At 29.1% G+C, this 23,277-nt stretch overlaps 2 protein-coding genes across 6 annotated transcripts; one reads left to right on the top strand and one right to left on the bottom strand.

Moving 5' to 3' along the window:
• Positions 1–2,716: 2,716 nt before the first annotated feature.
• LOC109799600 (NAC domain-containing protein 75) lies at positions 2,717–9,324 on the top strand. Of its 4 annotated transcripts, none has more exons than XM_029271458.2 (7): positions 2,717–2,735; positions 3,994–4,304; positions 4,603–4,780; positions 5,164–5,741; positions 6,797–7,060; positions 7,824–7,916; positions 8,559–9,324. In XM_029271458.2, exons 2-7 carry the CDS (start codon positions 4,179–4,181, stop codon positions 8,649–8,651), a joined length of 1,332 nt encoding a protein of 443 aa, XP_029127291.1. In that variant the 5' UTR covers positions 2,717–2,735; positions 3,994–4,178; the 3' UTR covers positions 8,652–9,324. The 4 variants fall into 4 exon arrangements, with proteins under 4 accessions (XP_029127291.1, XP_020215774.1, XP_029127290.1 ...); XM_020360185.3 differs by lacking the exon at positions 2,717–2,735 and adding an exon at positions 3,343–3,593; XM_029271457.2 differs by lacking the exon at positions 2,717–2,735 and adding an exon at positions 3,643–3,761.
• Positions 9,325–15,036: 5,712 nt separating this feature from the next.
• On the bottom strand, positions 15,037–17,155 carry LOC109799566 (phosphatidylglycerophosphate phosphatase PTPMT2). 2 transcript variants are annotated; one of them, XM_020360146.3, is made up of 7 exons: positions 16,995–17,155; positions 16,727–16,917; positions 16,434–16,556; positions 16,130–16,223; positions 15,926–16,008; positions 15,748–15,837; positions 15,037–15,603 (listed from the first exon to the last, which is right to left on the bottom strand). In XM_020360146.3, exons 2-7 carry the CDS (start codon positions 16,907–16,909, stop codon positions 15,343–15,345), a joined length of 834 nt encoding a protein of 277 aa, XP_020215735.1. In that variant the 5' UTR covers positions 16,910–16,917; positions 16,995–17,155; the 3' UTR covers positions 15,037–15,342. The 2 variants fall into 2 exon arrangements, with proteins under 2 accessions (XP_020215735.1, XP_020215736.1); XM_020360147.3 differs by having other exon boundaries at positions 16,727–16,929; positions 16,995–17,151.
• Positions 17,156–23,277: the final 6,122 nt, after the last annotated feature.

Here is a 23,277-nt window from a genome sequence, read left to right as displayed (position 1 = left end):
ATAATTAATAAATACAATATAAAATATAATAATATAAAAATTATATATAACTAAAACGTAACTATGACAGTAATTACCAATGCATATATAATTTCTTATCACATATTCAATCCTTACCAATATTAGGGCCTGTGGGTGGGGATGACAAAAATATCCGTGTCCGTAGGTATCTACGGGTAAAATTTGGTATGGATAATAAATGAATAGACTAATTGGGTACCCGCGAATAATGGGAATGAATAATTGTTTACCCGTTTATAACGGGGCGGGGGCGGGGCGGGTATGATGATATTCATACTCGCAGGTACCCATTTAATAATATTTCTTAAATATCCTAATTATCCTTGTAACACATAATCCTAAAACTACATTTTCTCATCTTTGTGATATGAGACTTTCACTTACTTGTGAGATTGATGTATTTTAAGTTATTGATTATCTTGCATTTTTATTATTATTTCAACAAAATTAACGTTAAATACAAGTTTAAAATTAACATTGAATTTTTATTTTTAATATTTTAATGACATTAAATATAAACTTAAAATTATTTATAATATAATTTTTTTAATTTCTTAAAAAATTATAAATATCCATGGATATCCATGGGTATTCAAGAAATTCATGAATACTCGCGCGGATATGGGATGGGTATGTGACCAATTTTTATCCGGTAAAACAGGAAAAGATTTACTATTATCTGCACCCCATGGGGCCCATTGCCATCCCTATGGGTAGGCATGGTAATAAGATGAATGTGTGTCCCAATTTGGTATTGCTTTGCTTTGCTGTATTGCAATATTTTCTTATTTTTATTTACCTCGTAATTAATTACTCTATAATATTTGATGAGAACCCTCATGATGCAAATTTTTTTGGACTCCCATATAAGATTTATTAATGACGATAATAATAACTCTACTGGTTGTGAAAATCATTAAACTTTTACAATTGAACAAACTATACATAGATCAGCAAATTGAAGGGATAATATATAAATATCCGGTGCAAGTGATAGTGCAAGAACTAATTGGTAAATTTACAAAGTATTTATAGTTAAATAATTAAATCTTCGTTTGCAAAATTGTAATCTGGAATATACATATACACCGTACCAATGATTGTACTCCTATAAGAAATATTCTTAAAGATGAATTATGCAGGAAAAGTGTATTTTGGAATATTTGAATGTGTATAAAACTAAATCCTCCGAGTATAATTAATACCTAAAACTAGTATAACGGATTATATTCTCCCGGAACTGTGTTACCAACCATATATATATATAAAGTAACATAAATTATAAACAGTGGAATATTTATGCATTGCATTCCATTGAATTCGCGAACTGGGGAAAGATACATAGAACTCCGTTAACATGTGGGCTCCATGGGTTGGTTCGTCAAATTAAATGGATACTTCAATTTTAGTCAGAAAAAGTAATATTTGAAACGATGATTTAGAATATTTTTGCTAATTGCTAGGTCCAAGTTTAACTTAGATCTACCCTTAACATATGATAGGATATATTCCTCACTCCTCAGGACTGTCTCTTGATATTTTAGGTGAGAATTCTGACCAAATAAAATCAAAGGTTGAAATTTGCAGAGACAAGGAGGCATGCATCATCGCAATCTATGTATATATGCTGAAATCATCATTAGGGCCCCTCCATCATTTTTATCTTGACTGCAACAAAGAATGCAGTTATAAACGTGAAATCTAACCATCATCTGATTAAGATACTTTATGAGGGCCAAAGATTTTCATGCTAGCTGAAGCCTGGACCCACATAATGCTGAAGATCTACTTGTTAGTTGTTACTTCTTATATTATGCCAAATTACATAAGTGTAAGTTGATAGATAATTTTATATATGATAAGAGATTTAATAGTTGATTTATTTATAGAAAAATATTTATCGAAAAAAGTCCATTTTTAAAATAGATTTCAACACTTCGAAGTATCGGTTTGACTTTCTGCTATGGTATACTTTGATAATTTAGTTTACAAAAGAAAATACATAAGTTGTGTATTGACCAATACTTTAGACAACCCTGAACAGAAGAAATAACACAGGCGGCACAAATGATGACAAAACAAAAAGAGAAAAAATAATATTACTAGCTAGTACTATCATAAACACACAAAATATAAATGTCCATTACTTTAATTTTATGCAGCGATAACAGTAAATTATTCGGTGCCTCCAGTCCAAGTTTCATATAGTTATGAACTTTTTAGTTGCATTAATGGTATTTCCTAATTGATAGGTGAGATTAATTCATTTAAGATATAGTGATCATCGAAATTTTTATATGGTTAGGAATAATTTACTATCTATCAACTGTCTCGGGTCGGACTTCAATTCCATTATTTAAACATTAAAATGTTCACATTATCATATGCATAATTACTTCTGTATATATATATATATCTCCAAGTTACTTTTTTTGTTTTCTATAAATACGTTTCACAAAATACACCGCAAAATTTCGTGCTCAAGATATTTTCTCTCGAACTCTATTGATCGTGTATTTAGGTTTAAGAAAAAAGATATAGAATAATTAAGTAAAGTAATTAATTAATTAGAAGAGAAGGTGGTGGTCCATCAAGTACGTTTGCTCATTTTCCTTGATTATCAAGCCACCTCCTAATACCCATATCTCGCTGCGTGTGTGCGCAAAACATTCATACCAAAAGCATCATCATCTGCACTCCACCTCATAACCCATGTGAGTTTCTATCATCCTTTTCTCACTCTCTTAATTATCTCCCACAAGTAATTTTAAAACTTGGCTTTATTATACTTCTCACGTTAATCTCTTATGTGAGTGAGAATAATGTGACTGTTAATTCTGTCCATGTTTAGTACTACTCGATCTATGTTCTAAGATTTGTGACACTGACTCTTATTTAGAGAAAGTGAGATTTTACATATTGAACACTAACCAAAAAAAAAAAAAAAGAGAAAGTGAGTTTTCACGTTGAGAAATTGTAACCACCGATTAAAAAAAAAAAAAAAAAAACTTAGCATTATTCATTAAAATACTCATTCCATCGGTTAATTTTTTTTTTTTTTCATTTGGATTTTTCTTGAGTTTTTGTATATATGTACTCTCGGTATACTATATTGTCAATTAATTAATAAAATTTAATATAAAAGAGTGTGCGATTAAATAACAATATATGTGTTATTCATTTATTTGGTTAGAAATAAAATTTTGCATGATTAATAAGAGCTGCGTTGGCGTTTATTGCTTTATTGCTTTTGCAGTCAAGGGTGAAAGAAAGGTGTAGGGTGGCTACAGTATATTAGGATGGATATGTAAGGTAAAGGGAGAGAAGACAGTATTGGCCTTGTTTTGATGTTTTAGTTAGAAAAATCAACCGGATTTTCTTTCTTTCTTTCTCTCTCTTTCTTTTTATCACATAAACCGCCTACATCATACATGCGCTTCATCAATTACCAAAGCCTTAAAGTTGCTGTGTGTGTTCGAACAACACAACTTTTCCTTTATAATTTTCCTCACTGCCCTTCAGTTAAAGTACCTACCTAGAGGGAATTCTGGTGTTTTCCATGGTTAAAGCAGGTTTATAGCTCAACCCTATTGTAACTGTTTCCTCTCTTTCTTCATACTCTCACCCATATTCTGCAGAATTTATTGCTTTGGATTTGATTTATTCTCTCAAACAGCCACATCCTTGAGAGAATTAATATTTTCAAAAAAAAACAAAATTTCCTTTTGTCTATACTCAAGGTTTTTATTTTTTTAATCTTTGTTTACCCTTTATGTGTTGGTGTTCTTCTTTTGCTAGCTTCTGAATTGAATCATAGCCTGATCAACCATCTATTTCTTGATAGTTCATAAACCTGTGAAAGCCAAAGCCTACTTCTTATATTTTGATTAATTGTTCTTATTTTTGCTTTCAAATCACTGGATATGATTGTAATATGTCATCCAATTTTGATTCTTCTCTTGATTTTTTTAGGAAAACTTTTGTTCTGGTCTCAATCAATCAAGCTAGCTCTTGGATAAATTTTGCTGTTATATACAAGAGAGATATGCTGCGTTGTGGAGAATTTGATATTAAGAGAATATCAATTGAAGGGTTCATAAAGTTTCATCAAGAGAGATAGCACAATAGCATCATAACACGTCAAAAGGTGGCACAGCATGAATAAGATGAGCAACTTGAGTTGTGTTAGGAGCTCTGATCTCATAGATGCCAAGCTTGAAGAGCATCAACTGTGTGGATCCAAACAGTGCCCTGGTTGTGGTCACAAATTTGAAGGGAAGCCGGTATGGGAAAAAAAAAAAAAAAAAAAAACTAAATCTATCTCAGTAATATTCTTGCCTTCAACGAAAAGCCTTTGACAATATGAAGAAGAATCACACGACAAAAGTATACCATATTCACATGTTTACGCCTGTTTTATCATTGGACTATATAGTTCAATTAATTTAATACTAAAGTGTTTTTGCATATGTTAAAGCTTTTCGTCTTCTTTAATTTCTTTCTCTCTCTCTTGTACACTCTTCTTCTTAACTCTCCCTTTTGCTTTCTTTGTTTTAATTTGAATTTCAATGGGACCGGCAGGACTGGCTAGGTCTCCCAGCGGGAGTGAAGTTTGATCCAACAGACCAAGAACTCATTGAACATCTTGAAGCCAAAGTTGAGGCAAAGAATATGAGATCACACCCTTTGATAGATGAGTTCATTCCCACCATTGAAGGAGAAGATGGGATTTGTTACACCCATCCTGAGAAACTTCCAGGTTCAGATATTCAATTAGTAAAACTCGTCAAATAGCCTCTACTAATTTAGGTTTTAGAGTGTGCAACATATCCAACAAAATCATAAAAGTTAATTTTATTTAAATTTAATATTCACTATAGACATACTTTCTTCTTTTATACATTACAAACGCTTTATTAATTTTCATTTTTATTAGATCGCAATACTTATTATATGTATAATTGATAAAGTCTAGCTGAATTAGTTGTAGAATGTGAGTGAATTGTTGTAAATTTTTTAATATTAAATTTATAAACTTGATATGTTTATTATTTAACAACAGAAGATCTGCATTGATATTTGTGCAAAACTTGGATACTTGGTCAAAAGGGTTCACCTAAGTTGACCTAACTTTGATTTTAGGAGTGACAAGAGATGGCTTAAGCAGACACTTCTTCCACAGGCCCTCAAAGGCATACACAACGGGGACACGAAAGAGGAGAAAGATTCAAAACGAATGCGACTTGCAAGGAGGAGAAACCCGATGGCACAAGACAGGTAAGACCAGACCAGTCTTGGTTAACGGCAAGCAAAAGGGTTGCAAGAAGATTCTAGTGCTCTACACCAACTTCGGGAAGAACAGAAAACCAGAAAAGACCAACTGGGTGATGCACCAGTACCATCTGGGCCAGCACGAGGAAGAGAAAGAGGGAGAACTTGTGGTGTCAAAGATATTCTACCAAACGCAACCAAGGCAATGCAACTGGTCAGATAGAAGTGCCACAACTGGTGAAGGAAGTGGAGATCAACAACAACCTAACAGTGGAATAAGAGAGAGTGGAAGTGGAAGTTGTTCTTCTAAGGAAATTGTTACTCATAGAGATGAAATGTCTGCGGTTGTTGGGGTCCCTCCAATGACAACGTTCAACACTGCCTTGGATCTTCAACAACTCAACTCTGATCATTTTGGCTTCATCCCGTTCAGAAAAAGCTTCGATGAGGTACATCCCCGCAAACTCGCTTCCATCTATATAAGAATTACAACACATTCGTTTGGGCACTTTTATTTAATTATTCGCAACTTTCTCAGTAGCATTTAACGAGCATGACGTTTCACTTAATGACAATATAACTATACTAACTGGTTCACAAATTTATTTCTTCTATGGTATAAAAAATGGAAAACTAGTATATGGTCACATTTTATTCTTTTATATATATATTTGTCTTCTTGTCATACATATAACTCATTAATACTATAATTTTTTTATTTTCGAGTCTAATTTCTCCCTCTGAGTGTCAATTAGCATTTTCATCACCAATCATTTTCCATAAAAATGACTGTCTATTCAATGGTACGTAACTCAGATTTATTCTCTCTACTCTTGTATAAAAAAAAATTATTTAACTATAAATAATTGGTTTACCAAAAAAAGAAAACTGTAAATAATTGGTTAAATTATATTAGTATTATTCCTTAAAGTTTCTTAAGATTTCATAATTATCATGTTTGTTTAACGGTTACAACAACATTCTTTACAAGAGATATAATGTCTATTAGTGTCATATTTTTTAAACAATTAATAAGAGTGAGTATAAAAATGGAAAGAATAGGGAGGTTTATTTACAAAATCTGGAAACCTCATATGCGTGGTATAATTTACTCCGAATAATATACCTGATTTCAACGTTCATTTGGTAAATATGGTTTGTGCAAAAAGGCGAAAGAACATGAAAGGGTCGTACAGGGAAGGCGTTGACATAAGCATTGCTTGCATAAACCGCATAAAATTGAATGGACCTAACCTGATAATAAATCAGCGTCAGCCAACCACCACTTGTTTATTACCCACCTTAAAAAGGTAACTTTATATGTTATTGAATTATTGAATAATGAATTTGGGTCACATGCATGCATGTTGATAGTTAGAGCTAAACAATAATATCTACAGACAGAAGCTCAAAAAAAAAAAAAAAAAAAAATAGATGAGAGGTTGCTAGGTCGATCAAATATTTGATGATGGTTTAGAATTTCAGATGATGATGACTATTGCAGGTTGGAATAGGAGAAGCTTCGAGAGCAAGAGAAGTTCAAGCATCAGGATCATGCGATGAAGCACATGAACGACATGTAGCACATCATCATCAACAACAGCAGCATGCGCACCAACAAATTGCAACCACAGCCTTCCATATCAGTACACCTTCGCATCCCATCTCAACCATCATCTCTCCTCCACCCCTTCACCATGCATCCATAATCCTAGACGACAACTCTTACCATGTCTCCAGAATAATGCTCCAAAATGAAAATTTTCAGGTAATTAATCATCATCCAAACCAGAGTTTCTTAAAGATGGTTTGCTTATAATATTTTCCTGAGTAAATCACCACATTGGTTTTTGAAATTGTAAATTTCATTCACTTAAGTTTTTTTTTTCCTGTGTATTTCTTTTGGCCTAGAGTGTGTTCACTTTAGTCTTTATTGAAAATTAATATATATATATATATATATATATATATATATATATATATATATGTAGGCAAAACGGATTAAAGTGAATGATAATTTGTAAAATTAAGTAATGAAATAAACTTATATAGGGAGTAAATTGATTGACAGTGACACATACAATTTCAGCAGTATGTGAGGCTTTACTCGTCTTTCTCCTTTAATTTCCTTGATCCAAATTATAGATAGGAACTAAATCATAGAGACAGAATAGAAAGAAACAAAGGTGTCGGTAGACTCAATTTACACTTCACATATAAGAAAGGATTTTATGAAGAAATATGTTATTTCCTATTGTGTATAAAGAAGACGTTCATAAACAGTAGGAAAAAAGAAATGGTAGTTTTAATCAAAGGAGCACTCAATATGTTGAATTAAGTCTAAAATAGACTGATTCTGCATGGTATATATGGTGCACGAGGCAACTAACTGAGGAAGCTTTTATAAGTGCTTACTAAATTATGAGCATGAAACTGTCTTTTCACTTTTTGGCTTGTTCAAACATGATGATTGAGATGTGGGCTTTGAATTTGATTGTTGTCTTTTAAAAATATATATATCCACATGGCAGCAACAGCAGCAACAACATCATAAACTAGGAGGAAGGTCTGGCTCTGGTTTGGAGGAACTCATCATGGGGTGCACTTCAACTGATATCAAAGAGGTAATTAATAATTAACCTTTTGACTCTAAAATATATGAACTTATGTTTGCCATAATGGAGAAATTTTCTTGTCCAACTACGAGTGATAAAGAGAAAGAGAGAAAAATGTGTAATAACATGATCCATCTGATAAAGAGAAATAAAAAAAATATTGTAAAATTATGTTGTACTAATAATATAACTCCAAATGATTAAAAGAAATAATGAAAACAATTTCATTATTTTTATTTGAATTGCTGACAAGAAGCCTTCATCTTTTCTCTTTATTACTTTTAGCTGTTATCTTCATGTTTGCATATCTGAACAGTAGAATATCTTTCTTTACATGACAGAAAAGCTTCTACTAACATTTTCTCTCATGGAAACACTGCTCCTACCTTGATATTGAGTATTTTTTGAAAATTTTAATTGTTTTTCTATGAGAAGGAAGAGATGGAAAAGGTGACAGTGACTTAAAATATCTTTTATTTTTGCAACCAATCCTGTCCTTATTAGGAAAGAAATGGTGAATGACTTTTGACTATATATGAGCTAGCCAATCAATTAAAACCCTTCCCTATTCTTCTGCTTCCTCGGAGTGCGCATATATTTCATTTAACTAAACAAACCCTAATCTTTTCATTATCGGCAATTTCCTTGCAGGAGTCATCAATTACAAACCAACAAGAAGCTGAATGGTTGAAGTACTCTTCTTACTGGCCAGACCCTGGCAACCTGCAGGATCATCATCAGTAGTAGACAACAAAAGAAACAATTAAAAAAAAAAACCACAAACAAGACAACATCATTGTGGTCATCATTAATGCTTGAAGCATACCTCAAGTTTCTTTTCAACAAAAAGCCAAGTAATCAGATCCATGGTTTTCTCATTTTCTTTCTTTTTTCCAATGATGTCAGTTTATGATAAGCTTTGGTGGCTCTCAACGGAACTAACTGTGTGCAACGGAACAAGTTGGAAAGAAAGGGAGAAAGAAAAAAGGAAAAGAAAAAAAAATTATTTGAAGCAAAAGCTGCTCTCCCTGGCGGAGAACGACCAAAGTCACAAAGTTAAATGCATACTGCTGCATGAAAATCATCACATAATATGATTACAGTATCATCCCTCTTATTATTCATATTATTTTATTATTTTAAGATATATGTCTGTATTAGTTCACTTTTCCTGTTTTTTACACAAGAAATATATACCAATGAGATTGAGCAAACTCGGGACCACCTTGTTGCTCGTGCTATATAGTTAATTAGGTATATATGCTATTAAGATAAGGTGAGGTGAGATTTTTACACTAAATCAATTAAGTTCATTTGTTTGAGAATCATGTACCAAACGATATATATTCAGGTATTTTTCATACGGTTAGCATTTTTATGATTTTACTAAAGAATTAATTTGAATCATTGACCTAAATCTGCTAAAACATGAATTTAATTTTTCTCATACAATTTCTCTCTTTTATGTGCTGTAAGTAATTGCTTGTCGTTGAGCTTCACTTTCTACTTCTTTCGACATTTTTTAAAGGTTAGAGAGGAATCATGTAACTTTTGCTTTCTCTTTTAGAATTTATTATCTAGAACTTTAGGTGGAAACCTCAAGCCAGTGCTGCAAGATTTTTAAGGACCAAGGTTATGTTACTCGTGGCCTTCATTCAGAATTCAAATTGTTGTCACGTCACAAAATAAAACAGGTAGCTGCTCATTTTGGGTTGTTTGGAAAATTAAAATTAATTTGACTTTGATTTATTCATAAATAAAATCTTATACTCAAAATTTATTATAAAAATGTATTTGAATTAATTTATAAGTTTTTTTTGTGCATTAATTTATAATCAAAATTTTCAAAATAGAGTACGTATATTATTTCATAACCAAAAGTGATATTTTCTCTGAAAATTTGTGTATACAATTTAATCCTTGAATCTGTTTACTTCATGACAAATTAGTTCTATTCCATTGAAAGATTGATCATGAATTTAAAAATTAAGTGCCTAGCTATTTGGCTTAAAAGAATATTTTCTATCTTTAGTTTTAATTATAAAATGTCACTAATTATTTTCATTTTTTTACTATTATTAAAAGATCTATATTAGAAAAAAAAAATATTTTTTCATAGATTACAAAACTTTATTATTTCATATGATAACTTTGAAAAATAAAATATTTTTTAAATTAAGTTAAAAGTGAAAATAATTAAAAATAAAAAATTCAAAGAAAATATGCCCCAAGTTTGTCATTAAGTAGACAAATTGGAAGATTATGTTGCCATAAAGTTATAACATTCAAGAATTAAGTGGATTTTTTGAATGAATGTCATAAAGTTGATAATTTGTTTTTTATATATATAAAGTTGATGATCAGGAACCAAATTATATAAGCATAAATTTTCAGGAGCCAAATTAATTACTATTTAAAATATTTTTAAGATAAAATAAAAGAATTAGTTTAATTTTAATGATTTACTACAATTTTCTTATTTAAAATATATTAAATTATTAGCATGCATAAAAAAATATTTAAGGCAAAAATGTCGAATTCAATAATAAAAATTGAATTAAGTCAAAATCAATAAAATTTAAATTTAAACACTACTAAAATAAAATAAAGTAAATCAAATAACCCATTCCTAATTACTAATTTTATAACTAAAATATTTTATAAATCAAATCAAGTTATTAAATGTTTGATTCTCTATCACTAGGGCAATTTAGGTTTGATTTTCGTTGTCTTCATTATAATATTTTTTATTGATAAAATTAAAAGTTTGATATATATTGCATAATCTCAACGTTTATACTATAAATAACAACATTACAGCGTGAAACGAAAAGGGACATATTTCACACTATTAAGATACATAACATAATCGCACGTTTTACTCAATTCACCATTGATCATTCATTGTAAAGAGAAGTGAACGTAGACTATAATCAACTTCGTCGTAGGAGCTAGGATTTGAATTGTTTTGCACAAGGTCCTTAATTTTAATTTTATTATTATCTTCGTTGTTTAATGTCACTACATATAAGAGCAGGCTAAATGAATAACAACGTAGTATTCATGCAAACGTAGAATATATGGATGTACGAATTAAAATAATTTGTATGTCCTGATAGTTGATTCTCATGCATTCACGACTATATATGCTTTCTTTGCGCTACGACCATGTACAGAAATTTGCAGTAAATCGCTTCTCCCTTGGAGCTTTTACTGGTGCGGATGTTTTCCTAATAAAAAGAAATTTTACTTTAGGAGATGAGTTTCAAGAAGATCTTTTAGTTTTGATGGGTCCCTTAACTGATCAAAGAGTACTCTATGTTTCAAGTTTGAACCGATTGAAACGATAAACGCATGCACAAGCCTTTTTTTTTTCCCTTCCCTTCATATGCTTTAAATTGCACACACCACTTACGAACATTATTAATAATTAACTTTCTAAAGGCATGTACAGCATGTGTGTCGTATTTAAGGAATTAAGGAGGAAAATTCAATTTCTAATTGAATACTTTGAGCCTTAGACAAGCATTTTGTAATCGAGGTTCTCTTAATTTTCTTGTTTGGTTTTTCAGAAAGAGAGTGATATATATAAAAATATATATACGAGGAGACAGACACATCTTTATTGCTTTATTCTGAGTTAGATTCGAGCTTTTCTTGCTGTATTATTAGAGTAAAGATGTGGTTATCTCATCTTTAGAGAGAAAGAGAGTAAATTGCATTGTTAATGCTTTAATGGGACATGCATGCAATAAAGCTAAACACAAGAATGACAAGATGGAAGAGGGGGCAACTTCATTGTAGTTTCTGAACGGAATAAAGAGGGGAATGAATAGAGAATGAGAAGACAAGAATAAACTTTTTAGGCTCTTTTATTATTGTATCTTTTTAAATAACTGCGTAACGTACCCAAACTCCTAGCTACCCATACTTTCTTTCAGTGTATAGGAGAGAAAGAGAGCCCACTACAACTATATTTCTCATTTTATTTATATATAATCGTGATACGATACCTATAACTTTGGATCTCTTAAAATCAAATGCTAGGAGAATCTTTAAACTACTGTTCTTAGATTGATGTTCTAAATAAAATAAAGAAGAAAAGAGAGGATGAGTTAAAATGAAATTAGCGAGATATGAAGTATCTCCGTATTCTTTAATTTAAAATTTAAAGAAGACCTAAAAAGATGATATTGAATAATTAGGCTTTATGGGGGATTTTGGTGCTTTTGAAGGAGCATATATGGAGAGTACTGGCAATGTTATGGTTTGTTGGTATGGCTTAGATTTGGTCCCGTAAAGAAGTCGCAGGAGGAATGGTGGTAGTGCAAGGACGAATATAACGACATGCTCTGATCCATCTTTTTCAGATTCTTCCACAGACACCACCAATGGCTAGTTTTAATTTTGTCCCTCATTCTCCTGTGGAGAATTAAGTTGAATCACACACATTGTTAAATCATTTTAGAAACTGTTTTGGCTTCTCAAGCCTGCTTAATATAAGTACATAAAGCAAATACGTCGTACGTCACTTCAATGCTACCGAGCCCAATTATCCCCCTTTTACCTTATTTTCGTACCCTTCATTTCACCTTGCACCAAAGTTTGCGTAAAAATGTACTCATAGATCATGAATATAATCCGGACTAGATTAGCCTGACACCGGAGATATGTTTTAGAATTATACTAATACTTCATGTTTTTTCAATGTTAACGGTATCCTTATAATATATGTAGGAGTTAAATGTAATGTTTTTCAGATAAGAGAATTAATATAATGTATAAAGTGTTTTATAGTATAATGTTTTCAAAACAATTAACGAGGATTAATATAAGGGTATAAAAAAGAAATATTTGTGTAATGTTACAAAAACTCAAGGAGTGTTTATATAATTTATTCTATAATCTATTAATAAAAAGTATCAAAGAATTCAAAATAGTGAGAAACACTTTTCATGTATCATAGCATACAAGAGTAAAAATTGATATAGTTTGTCACGTTGATTTATTAGGTTAAACTTGTTATTTTTATACTCAAAAAAGATCAAACTCATTGACATAATCCAACGGGTTAATTGGGCTAGTTAAAATTAGACTCGAAAGATAGCAAGTCAATTTGGTCTAATGCTTTTTTTGTTTTTATTTTATTTTTCCTTTAAATTAATGTAAAATTAATTTTTTAAAAATGACTTAATCTAATTTGATCTAGTTAATAGGCTAAGTTAAACTAAAGAAAACAAGAATCATATCAACTTATTTTTCATGTTTGACCCAACAGGTGAGATCAAATTAATCTATTTAACAATTCTTCATAAAAGATATTACATCAACTTGAGGAATCATAGAAGTAAAGCCTAAAAGGCCTTAAGTATGGCTACACTTTAACTTTAGCTTCTTTATTTTTTTTATTTTTACATTTTAGTATCAAAGTCTTTGCAAGTGTGTCCATCGAAACTTGGCTAAAAAAGATTAAGAAAATTCCTAAATTCAATTGAAATAATCCTAACCTTGGGTTGGTGTCAAGCGTTTGGTATCGTTTGTGGGAACAATTTTCTTTTTAAAATTGCATTTGGGTTTTGTTTTAAGTTTTGCCTCATAACGTGTACTCTATTAGGAAAAGGCATAAGCAAACATGCACGTATATAGTAATCTAAATCTAATGAGGGTGGATATATTTTTAGCTGTTTTAAAAACAAACTTGTGTTATGGACAAAAAATCCAACATATTGCAGAGATATTTTTGGGAGTATAGAACAGGAACGAGTTACACAGAAAATTAATATTCGGCCTTACTAGTTATTTGTTCAAGTGTGTTTGCACATTCCTAATAATAATTGCGTTTATGAATCCTTGTCTCATGTTGTAGAGTGGGTTGAGCACTCCCACCCCCAACCCAATAAAAATAAAAATAAAAAAAAGGAAAGATCTTGGACCTGTGTGTGTATCATGTTTCTAGAAATAATATGCTAAGCCCAAATTAGGTCAGGCAAACGAATGCTAACATTTACACTGCCCACTAATCCAGAATAAATTATTGTCCCCCTCCTGTTTGTAAGAACGAACTTTGTTTAGTTATCCTTCTTTCATGAATCTATCTCCTAATCCCAATAAGACGTGGAATCATTACTGAACCATTTGGTGATGCTGATGCCTTACAGTATATGCTCCATTCCACATACATGTGGCTATAATGACTCGGGTGCCTTGTCATTTGCTTAAAATGCTTGGTTGCCAATTTTTGAATAAAATATATATATATTTAAATTTAATTTTTATACAACTTCTATATAAAGATATTTATATTATCAACTAATTTAAATTACTATAAATATAATTTTTAAAGTAATTATATATCTTACTATATATTATAATGTCATTAGATAATAAAAATATTTATATTGTGATTAAATTGAATCTGCCCAGCCTATATATCGCATGCATCAGAGGGAACCTTAGGCGAAAAATTTCCTGACCAAATAAAAAAGAAAAGACAGGTTTGAAATATTTTGGCAATTAGACACAAGAAACAATTAAGGGGAGACCAATTTACATGTTGAAACATCGAGCAACAATATTAACAAATTTTAATTACTTTACTGCTTTCAAGCTAGACTGTTGTAGCCACAGTTTAACTGTTTACTTTATTATTATTTTGGTCAATCAAGATTAATCAGTCACTGATCCAGATCATGTGTAGATTTAAATCAGTTGTGCAACCAAACCAGTCAAACCTCAAACCCAGTTAAAATTTGCGGCTTTTTTTTTAGCCACTTATTCGGACGGATGAAAGTGAGGAACACATTACAACGTATCAGCATACACGCCATACGGCAGTCCACAAATCCGCAATAACATGAATGCTGTTAAACTCAATAATTATAAATTTCATCAGAGAATGTATTGAAAAGAACGTTAGAAAATGTATTGCCAATATTTTTCCACAAAAATTTACGCGAGTTTATACTGGCTTAACAAATTTATCTGAGACTATCCAGAAAAATGGAATTATAAACTCTCAATAGTCAGCGGGTTAATTTGAGAGTTTGACATCAATTCTGCATAGGATACAGGGTACAGATTAGGCAGGTGAATCGGCTATGGTTTAGTATCTGCAAAAAAGACTAGTAACTATTACGTCACCACCTGACAAATTCTGTTGATTTCACAAACAATGCTTTAACTTGCACAAGGATTCACTTGGATTAACAAACATGCAAAAGGAAGACATATGTACAAAAAGTCAAGAAACTACAACATGTTCCTCTTAACCTGTAACACAACATTGGAGAAACCTTCTCTCCGATCTTTTCTTTCTATCCATCCTCTCTTCATGTAACACAATTGTACCGACTTTGAAGGAAATTATCAAATTTCACTTATTTTCATCATCATCTTCTGTACAGGCCACCTGCTTGACATACCATGTCAAGCTGGCTTAGCAAGCACGTGACTCAGAAACCGGGAGCCGCCTGGTCATTGGTACACTACTACCAGACACCTTTAAGGATGCAAACAGGCAAGATAATCTTGCAATCATGGGTTTAGTCTTTGGCACTTTAGGAACAATGGCCAGCTCCATACCAGCATCACATGTGCTATGATAGCCTTCAAGATCAGCTTTGGTTATAAGAACTGCGTCCCCAGAGGGTGAGTATGGTAAAGGACATGGCCTTCGCTTGTTATAGTTTTGAACAGCCTGTTTACAATACAAGCAACAGTTACAAAATCCAAATACCAAGGAGAGAAATAACCACCAAAAAAAGTACTACAATGATTGCATTGAACCACTAGCCTTCTAGATGGCTCGGAACACGCGCACACAAAAAGGACTTGGTCATACCTTCCACTGTGATGGTGCTAGTAGGACTCTAGGCCTTCGAGACCGAACATATTCCAGTGCGGCAGCAGGTGTCATGTGCTTGTATTCAACCTAGAAACATAAGTAGACCACATGGAAAACGTTCAGTACATTGAAGCTTCATTGATGCCATAACTCAATCGTAAAGATCATCAATTACCAGATAACAAAGCACAATTGTTGTACTCCTCCCCCGCCCGGCTTTACAGTGAACATACGTAGTTTTACCGCAAGTTGCATTCTCTTCCATAATACAAAGTTAATACACCAAAAGAACTATATCTCAGCACCAGCACCCAAAATTGATTGATACATTTACCCTCCCCCCAATTTCCCAAAATTAATTTAAAAATAAAATACCCACGGTGAATGAACTGCACAGCCCGGTCGATATCAACAAATGAGGGGGCAAAGAGGTAATCTCTAGTGGGAATGACCAAATGATCAATCCCGTGAGCCTGAAACAAACCAAGCAAATAAACCCACATATCAGCAACAGTTTATACCGCATAGTGAAACTACCATGATTATATGGAAATTCATTATTCCTGTATCAATTAAACACACAAACCCTCATCAGAAAGTAGAGTTTCTGCATAACTCATAAGCATCACACAAAATGCAAAGACAGGACATTCAAAAAATGGAAAGGGGATATCACCAATTACCCGATACAACTTCGAAGGCACCAAGGTTTCATAAGGCTCGTTGAGAGTAATCACACCACCCACACCAAGCGTCTTCAACTGAGGAACGTCCTTGGGGAACGGAACAGCGCCCAGTAACAGAAACTAAAAAAAAAAAAAAAAAAAAAAAAAAAAGCGACAAACATAATTTAACATTTTACTCGATTTGATTTCCAAACACCATTAAAAAAACACAAATTCCACAATAGAAAACAACAAAAGCAGAATTAATCAAGAATCGAGAACAAAATTAAAGATTATTGAGAGAGCAAAACCTCGTCGATTTGATCCCACCACCTGAACTCAGCTTCAATCTTGTTACGAAGCACATTATACAAGAGTGTGGGATAGAACAGGATCCGTGCACCTGCTCCCACCAACGCTCTCTTAGCATCAACGCTCACAATCTGCCTCTCGTCGCTGCTACACTCAACGTCGTCCAGTTCCTCGATCTTCATCGCAAACCCTAAAACCACAACTGCGATCCGAATTAGGTTGGGTTAGAAAAGCAGAAAATCGAAGGGAAATCAAAAGCAATCGTACCTTAACGCTGACTTGGAAACGAAGGAAGACGCTAATTAGAGAGAAATGGAATCGATTGGGGGAAAAGAGAAAAGCAGAAAAAATTGGGTGAGAGAGAGTGGTGAAAATGTTCATAAGAGTAGAGTGTGGAAGGTCTCTAACAAAAATGCCATTGCTTCATCTGCTAATTACTTTTCTATTATTGCTGGAAACCCAAACCAAACCCAGACGAAGAGGGTGGGTACTTTCGTAATTGCCATTTCTCATTGGATTATTATTTATTACTCAATGCCTCTACTAAATTAATTATTTATTGCTCTAAAGTTTTACTTGCTCCCTCATAAATCTTATGACTATTTTTTAAATTCAAGTTTTTCTTACCTTACACTGCAATAAAAATAATATACATTTTTTATCATCAATTAGTTGGTCTGAGTAGTATTATTACTCTACCATTTTAAACATTTTGAGTTAAATCTTGTATATAATCAAAAATATGGTTAAGAGTAGAAATCTCACTAAAAATTATCGGTCAATTTTTTGACAAAAATAAATTATCAACAAAATAAGAAATAATTTATTATAATAATATAATTAAAAATTATTAGAAATATAAATTTATGTTTGGCTATATTAATTGCTAATTTTATTTATATCAATAATTTATTATGAAGTCTATTAATTGATTTTTAATGTGAATATATGTATTAATAATATAAGTGATATTTATTAATGTTAAAATTTATCTTTTAAGTTAAGAGTGACGTGATTAAATATAACTATCATTTCATCTATTTAATTTGATGAGTTTTTTTTTTTTTTTGGAATTAAGTCCAACTAACTTAACTAATTCTTTTTTTGGTAAATTAGTTATTTGTCTCTTTAATAAAAGGTCCATAAGTAGTATTTTATTTATTTTATTCTTTAGTCTCTTGTGATTAAAATATCATTTTGGTTTCTATAATTTTATGAATTTTACATTTTATTCAATGTAGTAGGTAAAAATTATTTGAGCCTTTATACATATGACTTTTGTTTTCTTTTTTAGTTTTTGTTAGGGTTAATAGTTGGGTACAGTCGATTTCTAACCAGTATAACTCACGAGTTGTATTATTTAGACTTGAACTTGATCAAATAATTTATCAATTTAAGCAGGTTTTAATATTAATAAATAATTTTCTATTGGTAGAGATATTTTAATTTTGAGTCATTTAATTGGTCCGAATAATTTTTTATTTATTTAATGTATTATCTTTTATTTTCAATTCTTATATCCTTTTTTATATGTTCAGTCATTGAAATATTATTCAGTTTATTTAGACTCAAAGTGAATAAAATTACTCAAGTTTCAAATAATTAAAATATTATAATAATTTCTTTAGGTATACGATACAAAAAAGAAGTTACAAATTATACCTTCAATTAAATTTTTTTGTACATCAGCAATAAATATTAAAGATGGATCAAAATAAGATCAACTATTAAACTTAAATAATAATTACTTTAACTTTTATTTTATTTAGATAGTTGAACTTGAGTATCAATTCGTCTAAAAACTCGATTCAAGCTCAATCAAAATTAATCATTTTAAACTTATTTTTAATCAACTTGAATTAGTAATCCGTTGGAACTCATCATTTACTTTTCTTTTTCTTTTTACTTTTTAATTTTAGGACTGATATTGGGTTAGTAATCACCCCCTAATTTTTAAAATATTATAAATTTAATCTTTTAGTAATCACCCCTAGCCAATATCAATAGACAATATAAACTAAAATAAAAATATAATATACAAAGACTAAAAGAATATTTTTAACGGTAGAGACTAAAAAGTGAATATTATAAAATTATATAAACTAAAAATTATATTTAAATCATCTCTTAATAATAACTAAATTATTAATATCAATTATGTTGATTTTAAACTCCAAACATTGATAATATCATTGATTATGTATCTATATACGTAAGTATAAAGATTAAAAAATTATATTATAGAGACTAAAAAAAAAATTAAATTATTCTTTATTAAATGAAATTAATTTGTTAACGTTAATAATATTGATATTAAACTCCAAGCATTGAAGATATGATTGATTATTTATCTATATAAAGTTGATTCGTCAAATATAATTAAATTTAATAGATTTAAATGTATTTAGTAAAAATAAAACTGTTTATATTATATTATTATATAATTTTGTTAATACAATATTAATTTTAATAGTTATTAAGTAATTTTCACTAAATGTTTGATGGGATTAACTAATAAATATAAAATTATATAAAATATCATATTTAATTATTTAAGGTACGTATTTATTTCAAATAGATTAATAAGAATGAAAATAAATAAAAAAATAATTTATAAATTAAAATTAATATATTTCGTAGGTTCCTTGAAATAACTGATTAAAAATTAAGTTAGATATTATTAAAATAAGTTTGTATATCAAATAAGTTTGATTGAACTTATTTATATAAATTTGTCTATAATTCCCTACAAAATAAAAAATAATTAATAAAGTGAAACTAACTTATCAAAAACAAACTTTTAGATAAGTTAATATGAGAAAAATTATACAAGTTATTCTATATAAATACATAATGATATAAATTAATACATAACTTATTTATTATTGTATCAACACGTTTTATTTTTAATTTAGTTATTAAAATATATTTTACAAATAATAATAATAATTAAAAAATAGTAATTTTATCGCTGTATTTTTTTATTTATATAAATATGTATAACAGTCTTAATGTGAATATTTGATGGATACTTGAACTTTACAATAACCGTTGATAAATTCAAATAAAATACATTGTGGTTGACCTAATCAGATTTAACGGAATTATTTATATTAAATTATATATATATATATATATATATATATATAATATATGATATAACAATAAAGAATGATATTATTTCAAATTCGATTCTATTTATTGTTATTGTTATTATTTCAGTTAAGTTTCTAACTGAAATATTTGTGATTGAATTATTTATTTATTTATTTTTTTAATTTAGTCTCTAGAATCGGAAATTTGTTTACAACTTGTAATTTTTTTTATAAAATATTATTTATATCTTCATATCTGGTTAGTTACGTTAAATTATTATTTCATATTATCATCCATATATATTAGATTTTATTTTTTATCCATTAAAATTTCTAACTATTCCAAAATTATTATAATTAGAGTGATTACAATAATATTTATGTTAAAACTCTTATTTGTAACTTTAATATATGATAATATTTTTAAAATCAAATTAGTTGTTGAACCTTAAACTAATAAAAAAAAAGATTTCCTAAACTAGTGGAATCGGTTGAAAATCAATTTCAAACTAATTTATTCAATTATCTTACTATTATAAAGTTAGTAACAAAATAGATAATTCACTTTGTATACACAATTTTTTGTATAGACTAATAAAAGTACTACACGTACACTTGGCAAACTCGAAAAATTATTACAAAAAAGTTTTGTTGCTTTGTGATTTTTAACGAAGCATAGAGTAGCGTCAATTTTGGTGCTAGTATCTATAATAGTAATACCCAATTGTGGTTTTACTAGTTGAGATAGCGACTGACTTTTATTTTATTTATTTTTGTTAATAACCAAACAAAAGAAGGAAATTTCACTACCAGCGGCAGCAGGACATGGAGACGCCACAAGATCGTCTCGTTAAAAAGGAACAAGATAAGAAGGAACATCCGCCTGACCCAAACAAGCCAAACAAAATAGTAATTTATTTTTTTAAAAAAGTTTAATTTGTATGCATTTTTTTATTAAGAAAATAAAATTTGAATTTAATATTATACAATAGTTCAAATAAGTATATATTAACCATGTAAAAGATTTTATATAATTAGCTAATTAATAAAAATTTAGTTTTATTGTAAATTTTAATGAGATCTTTGTATTTATCTTTGTTTATACATGCATAAAAGTAATAGTTTTGTTGTAAAACTGTTGTCATGAATGTAGAGAATTTATGTATTTGGAATTTAATTTTTTTACTCATTAATTTACATAAATTCTGTAAAAATGAATAAACTTATTGTGTGTGATGAAATATAATTGAATGATAGCATAATTTTTTTTACCACTATCAATGTAAAAATTTTCCTTTTTGATAGTCAATATATATAGAATGCAAAAAAAATCTTATAATACCAAAATTAATACAAAGTTTTTGTTTTTTCAATAGAAAGAAATTGAGATAGGTTAAGAACATTTTTTTTCTTCCTAAGATGAATGCTGATATACAACGATACACGTCATTAATGAAGTTCTTTCACTAAATATATTTTTGTTTGAAATTATTTTATCTGTCTCATAATGACAGTAACTAATTTAAGGTTATTATACATATATTAAGAATAATAATAAATACATAATTTTTTTTTTACAATTTATTAAAATAATCTCACTCTCTCAATGAAAACATTACTTTTAATAACAATAATTAAATAATTAATGAAGGAACAAATTTAAAAAATTATTAATATTACATTGAAGAGTGAACTAATTAATCATTTTTAGACAATTTTTAAAGGTTAAAATTGTAATTAATTTGAGATAGAAGAAATATATATAATAAAACTCTTTTTTAATATTTAATATAATTACATATACATGACTTATTTTGAGCTAAAATAGCAACGTCCTAATTAATCATAGATAACATCCTAAAACGATGTTTGTTATTTACCATTAGTTGGTAAAAAGCCAACTTAAATTGTACCTGCTTGAGAATAACTTTTTTATTTTTATTTTTAATTCAAATGGTAACCAGGATTATGTTGCTAGTAACTATCCCTTGGGTGACAAAATAGGCGACAACTACAGTTTAAGATGAACAACTTCATAAAACATATTGGCTAAAATAATAAAATTAAAATTAATATATTTCTATCCAATTTAATACGAGTATAACCAATTATTTTATCTGTTAATCTTTTCAAAATTACTTAATGTTATTTTAAATAAATATTCATATAGTTTGAATGAGTTAATTCAAAACAATTTACTTTCAAATTATATTTTTGAATTTCAATTATGAAATAGCTAACTAAAATATATGTTAACAAAAAGTTTAAGCTATCCACAGCCAATGCACGCAAAATTAAAATCCCGTTTGTTTAGGTTGATTAATATCCATTGTGTTGGGCCTTTTAGGCCTGAAACTGACATAAGCGATCGCTGCCCAACCCTATAGCAAAGGTCTTGGAGGGAATAGATATAAATGCCATTCACTAAAATGAAAATTATACTAGAGACCAAGTTGCTATTACAAAAAAAAAATGAAAATTTAAAAAAATTATCAACAAATTTTCAAAAGAAAACATCGATTCCAATGTTCCTGAATGATAAGTAGTGAATATGTGCAGTGAAGAAGAAAGAAGTAAAGTGTGAGAAACTTAAATACAGGACTGGAGAGAGAAGAGCGTGAGTTGCATGGTAAAACCTTAGAAAATAATTTAAATTAAAGTGAATAGCAAAGAAAGTGAAGAATTTACAAATTTTATAGTGATTTTTAGCTTAAATAAAAAAGCAATGTTTTAGAATCTAGATTAATCATCAAATCAGTTCGAATATTAAGTTAATAAATTAGAAATCGAACCGATAAGTTGTTAGTTAAATCTCATCATCAGATTTTTTATTCATTTTTAAAAATAATATTTATATCATATATATTCCATACTTATAAATTTAAATAACATTCATTTCATTTCTTGAAAAAATTCTTAAAAATTGTAGTCAATATAATTCTAACAAAACAATCAAATTATAATTTCATTAAATTATATAAATTAATATAATTAAATATATAAATTTATATTAAAAAATATACTATATAAATTATTTAAGTCAAAATTACATAACAACAAATATATTGATATTGATATAATGATCATTAAGATAATAAATACTTTCCTCTAAAAAAAAAAAAAGATAATAAATACTTACATTCAATTAGGTTAAAGTTTCATCATATCCAAAATTACCTTTTGTATTATTGTTTGTATGAAGGAAAACATAGAAAAATATTTTACTATAAAAGAATTAATCAAAAGAACCATATATTATCAATAAAAAAATATAATACATATATATATATATATATACACTATATTTATCAGATATAATCACAAAATTTGATACAGTCTAATGATAATTTATGTAGTCTAGTAATGACAAAATCTAGACTTGATTGCTAATTTTTTAATGATGTCATTCCCAGGTTTTCTCAAATTAATTGGGCCTAGTCGAGTTTTAAAACTGT

The sequence above is a fragment of the Cajanus cajan genome, chromosome 2, assembly GCF_000230855.2.
Source record: "Cajanus cajan strain Asha chromosome 2, NIPB_CcT2T_4, whole genome shotgun sequence".
Lineage (NCBI taxonomy): Eukaryota > Viridiplantae > Streptophyta > Magnoliopsida > Fabales > Fabaceae > Cajanus > Cajanus cajan.
This window is presented reverse-complemented; position numbering and strand designations above follow the sequence as displayed.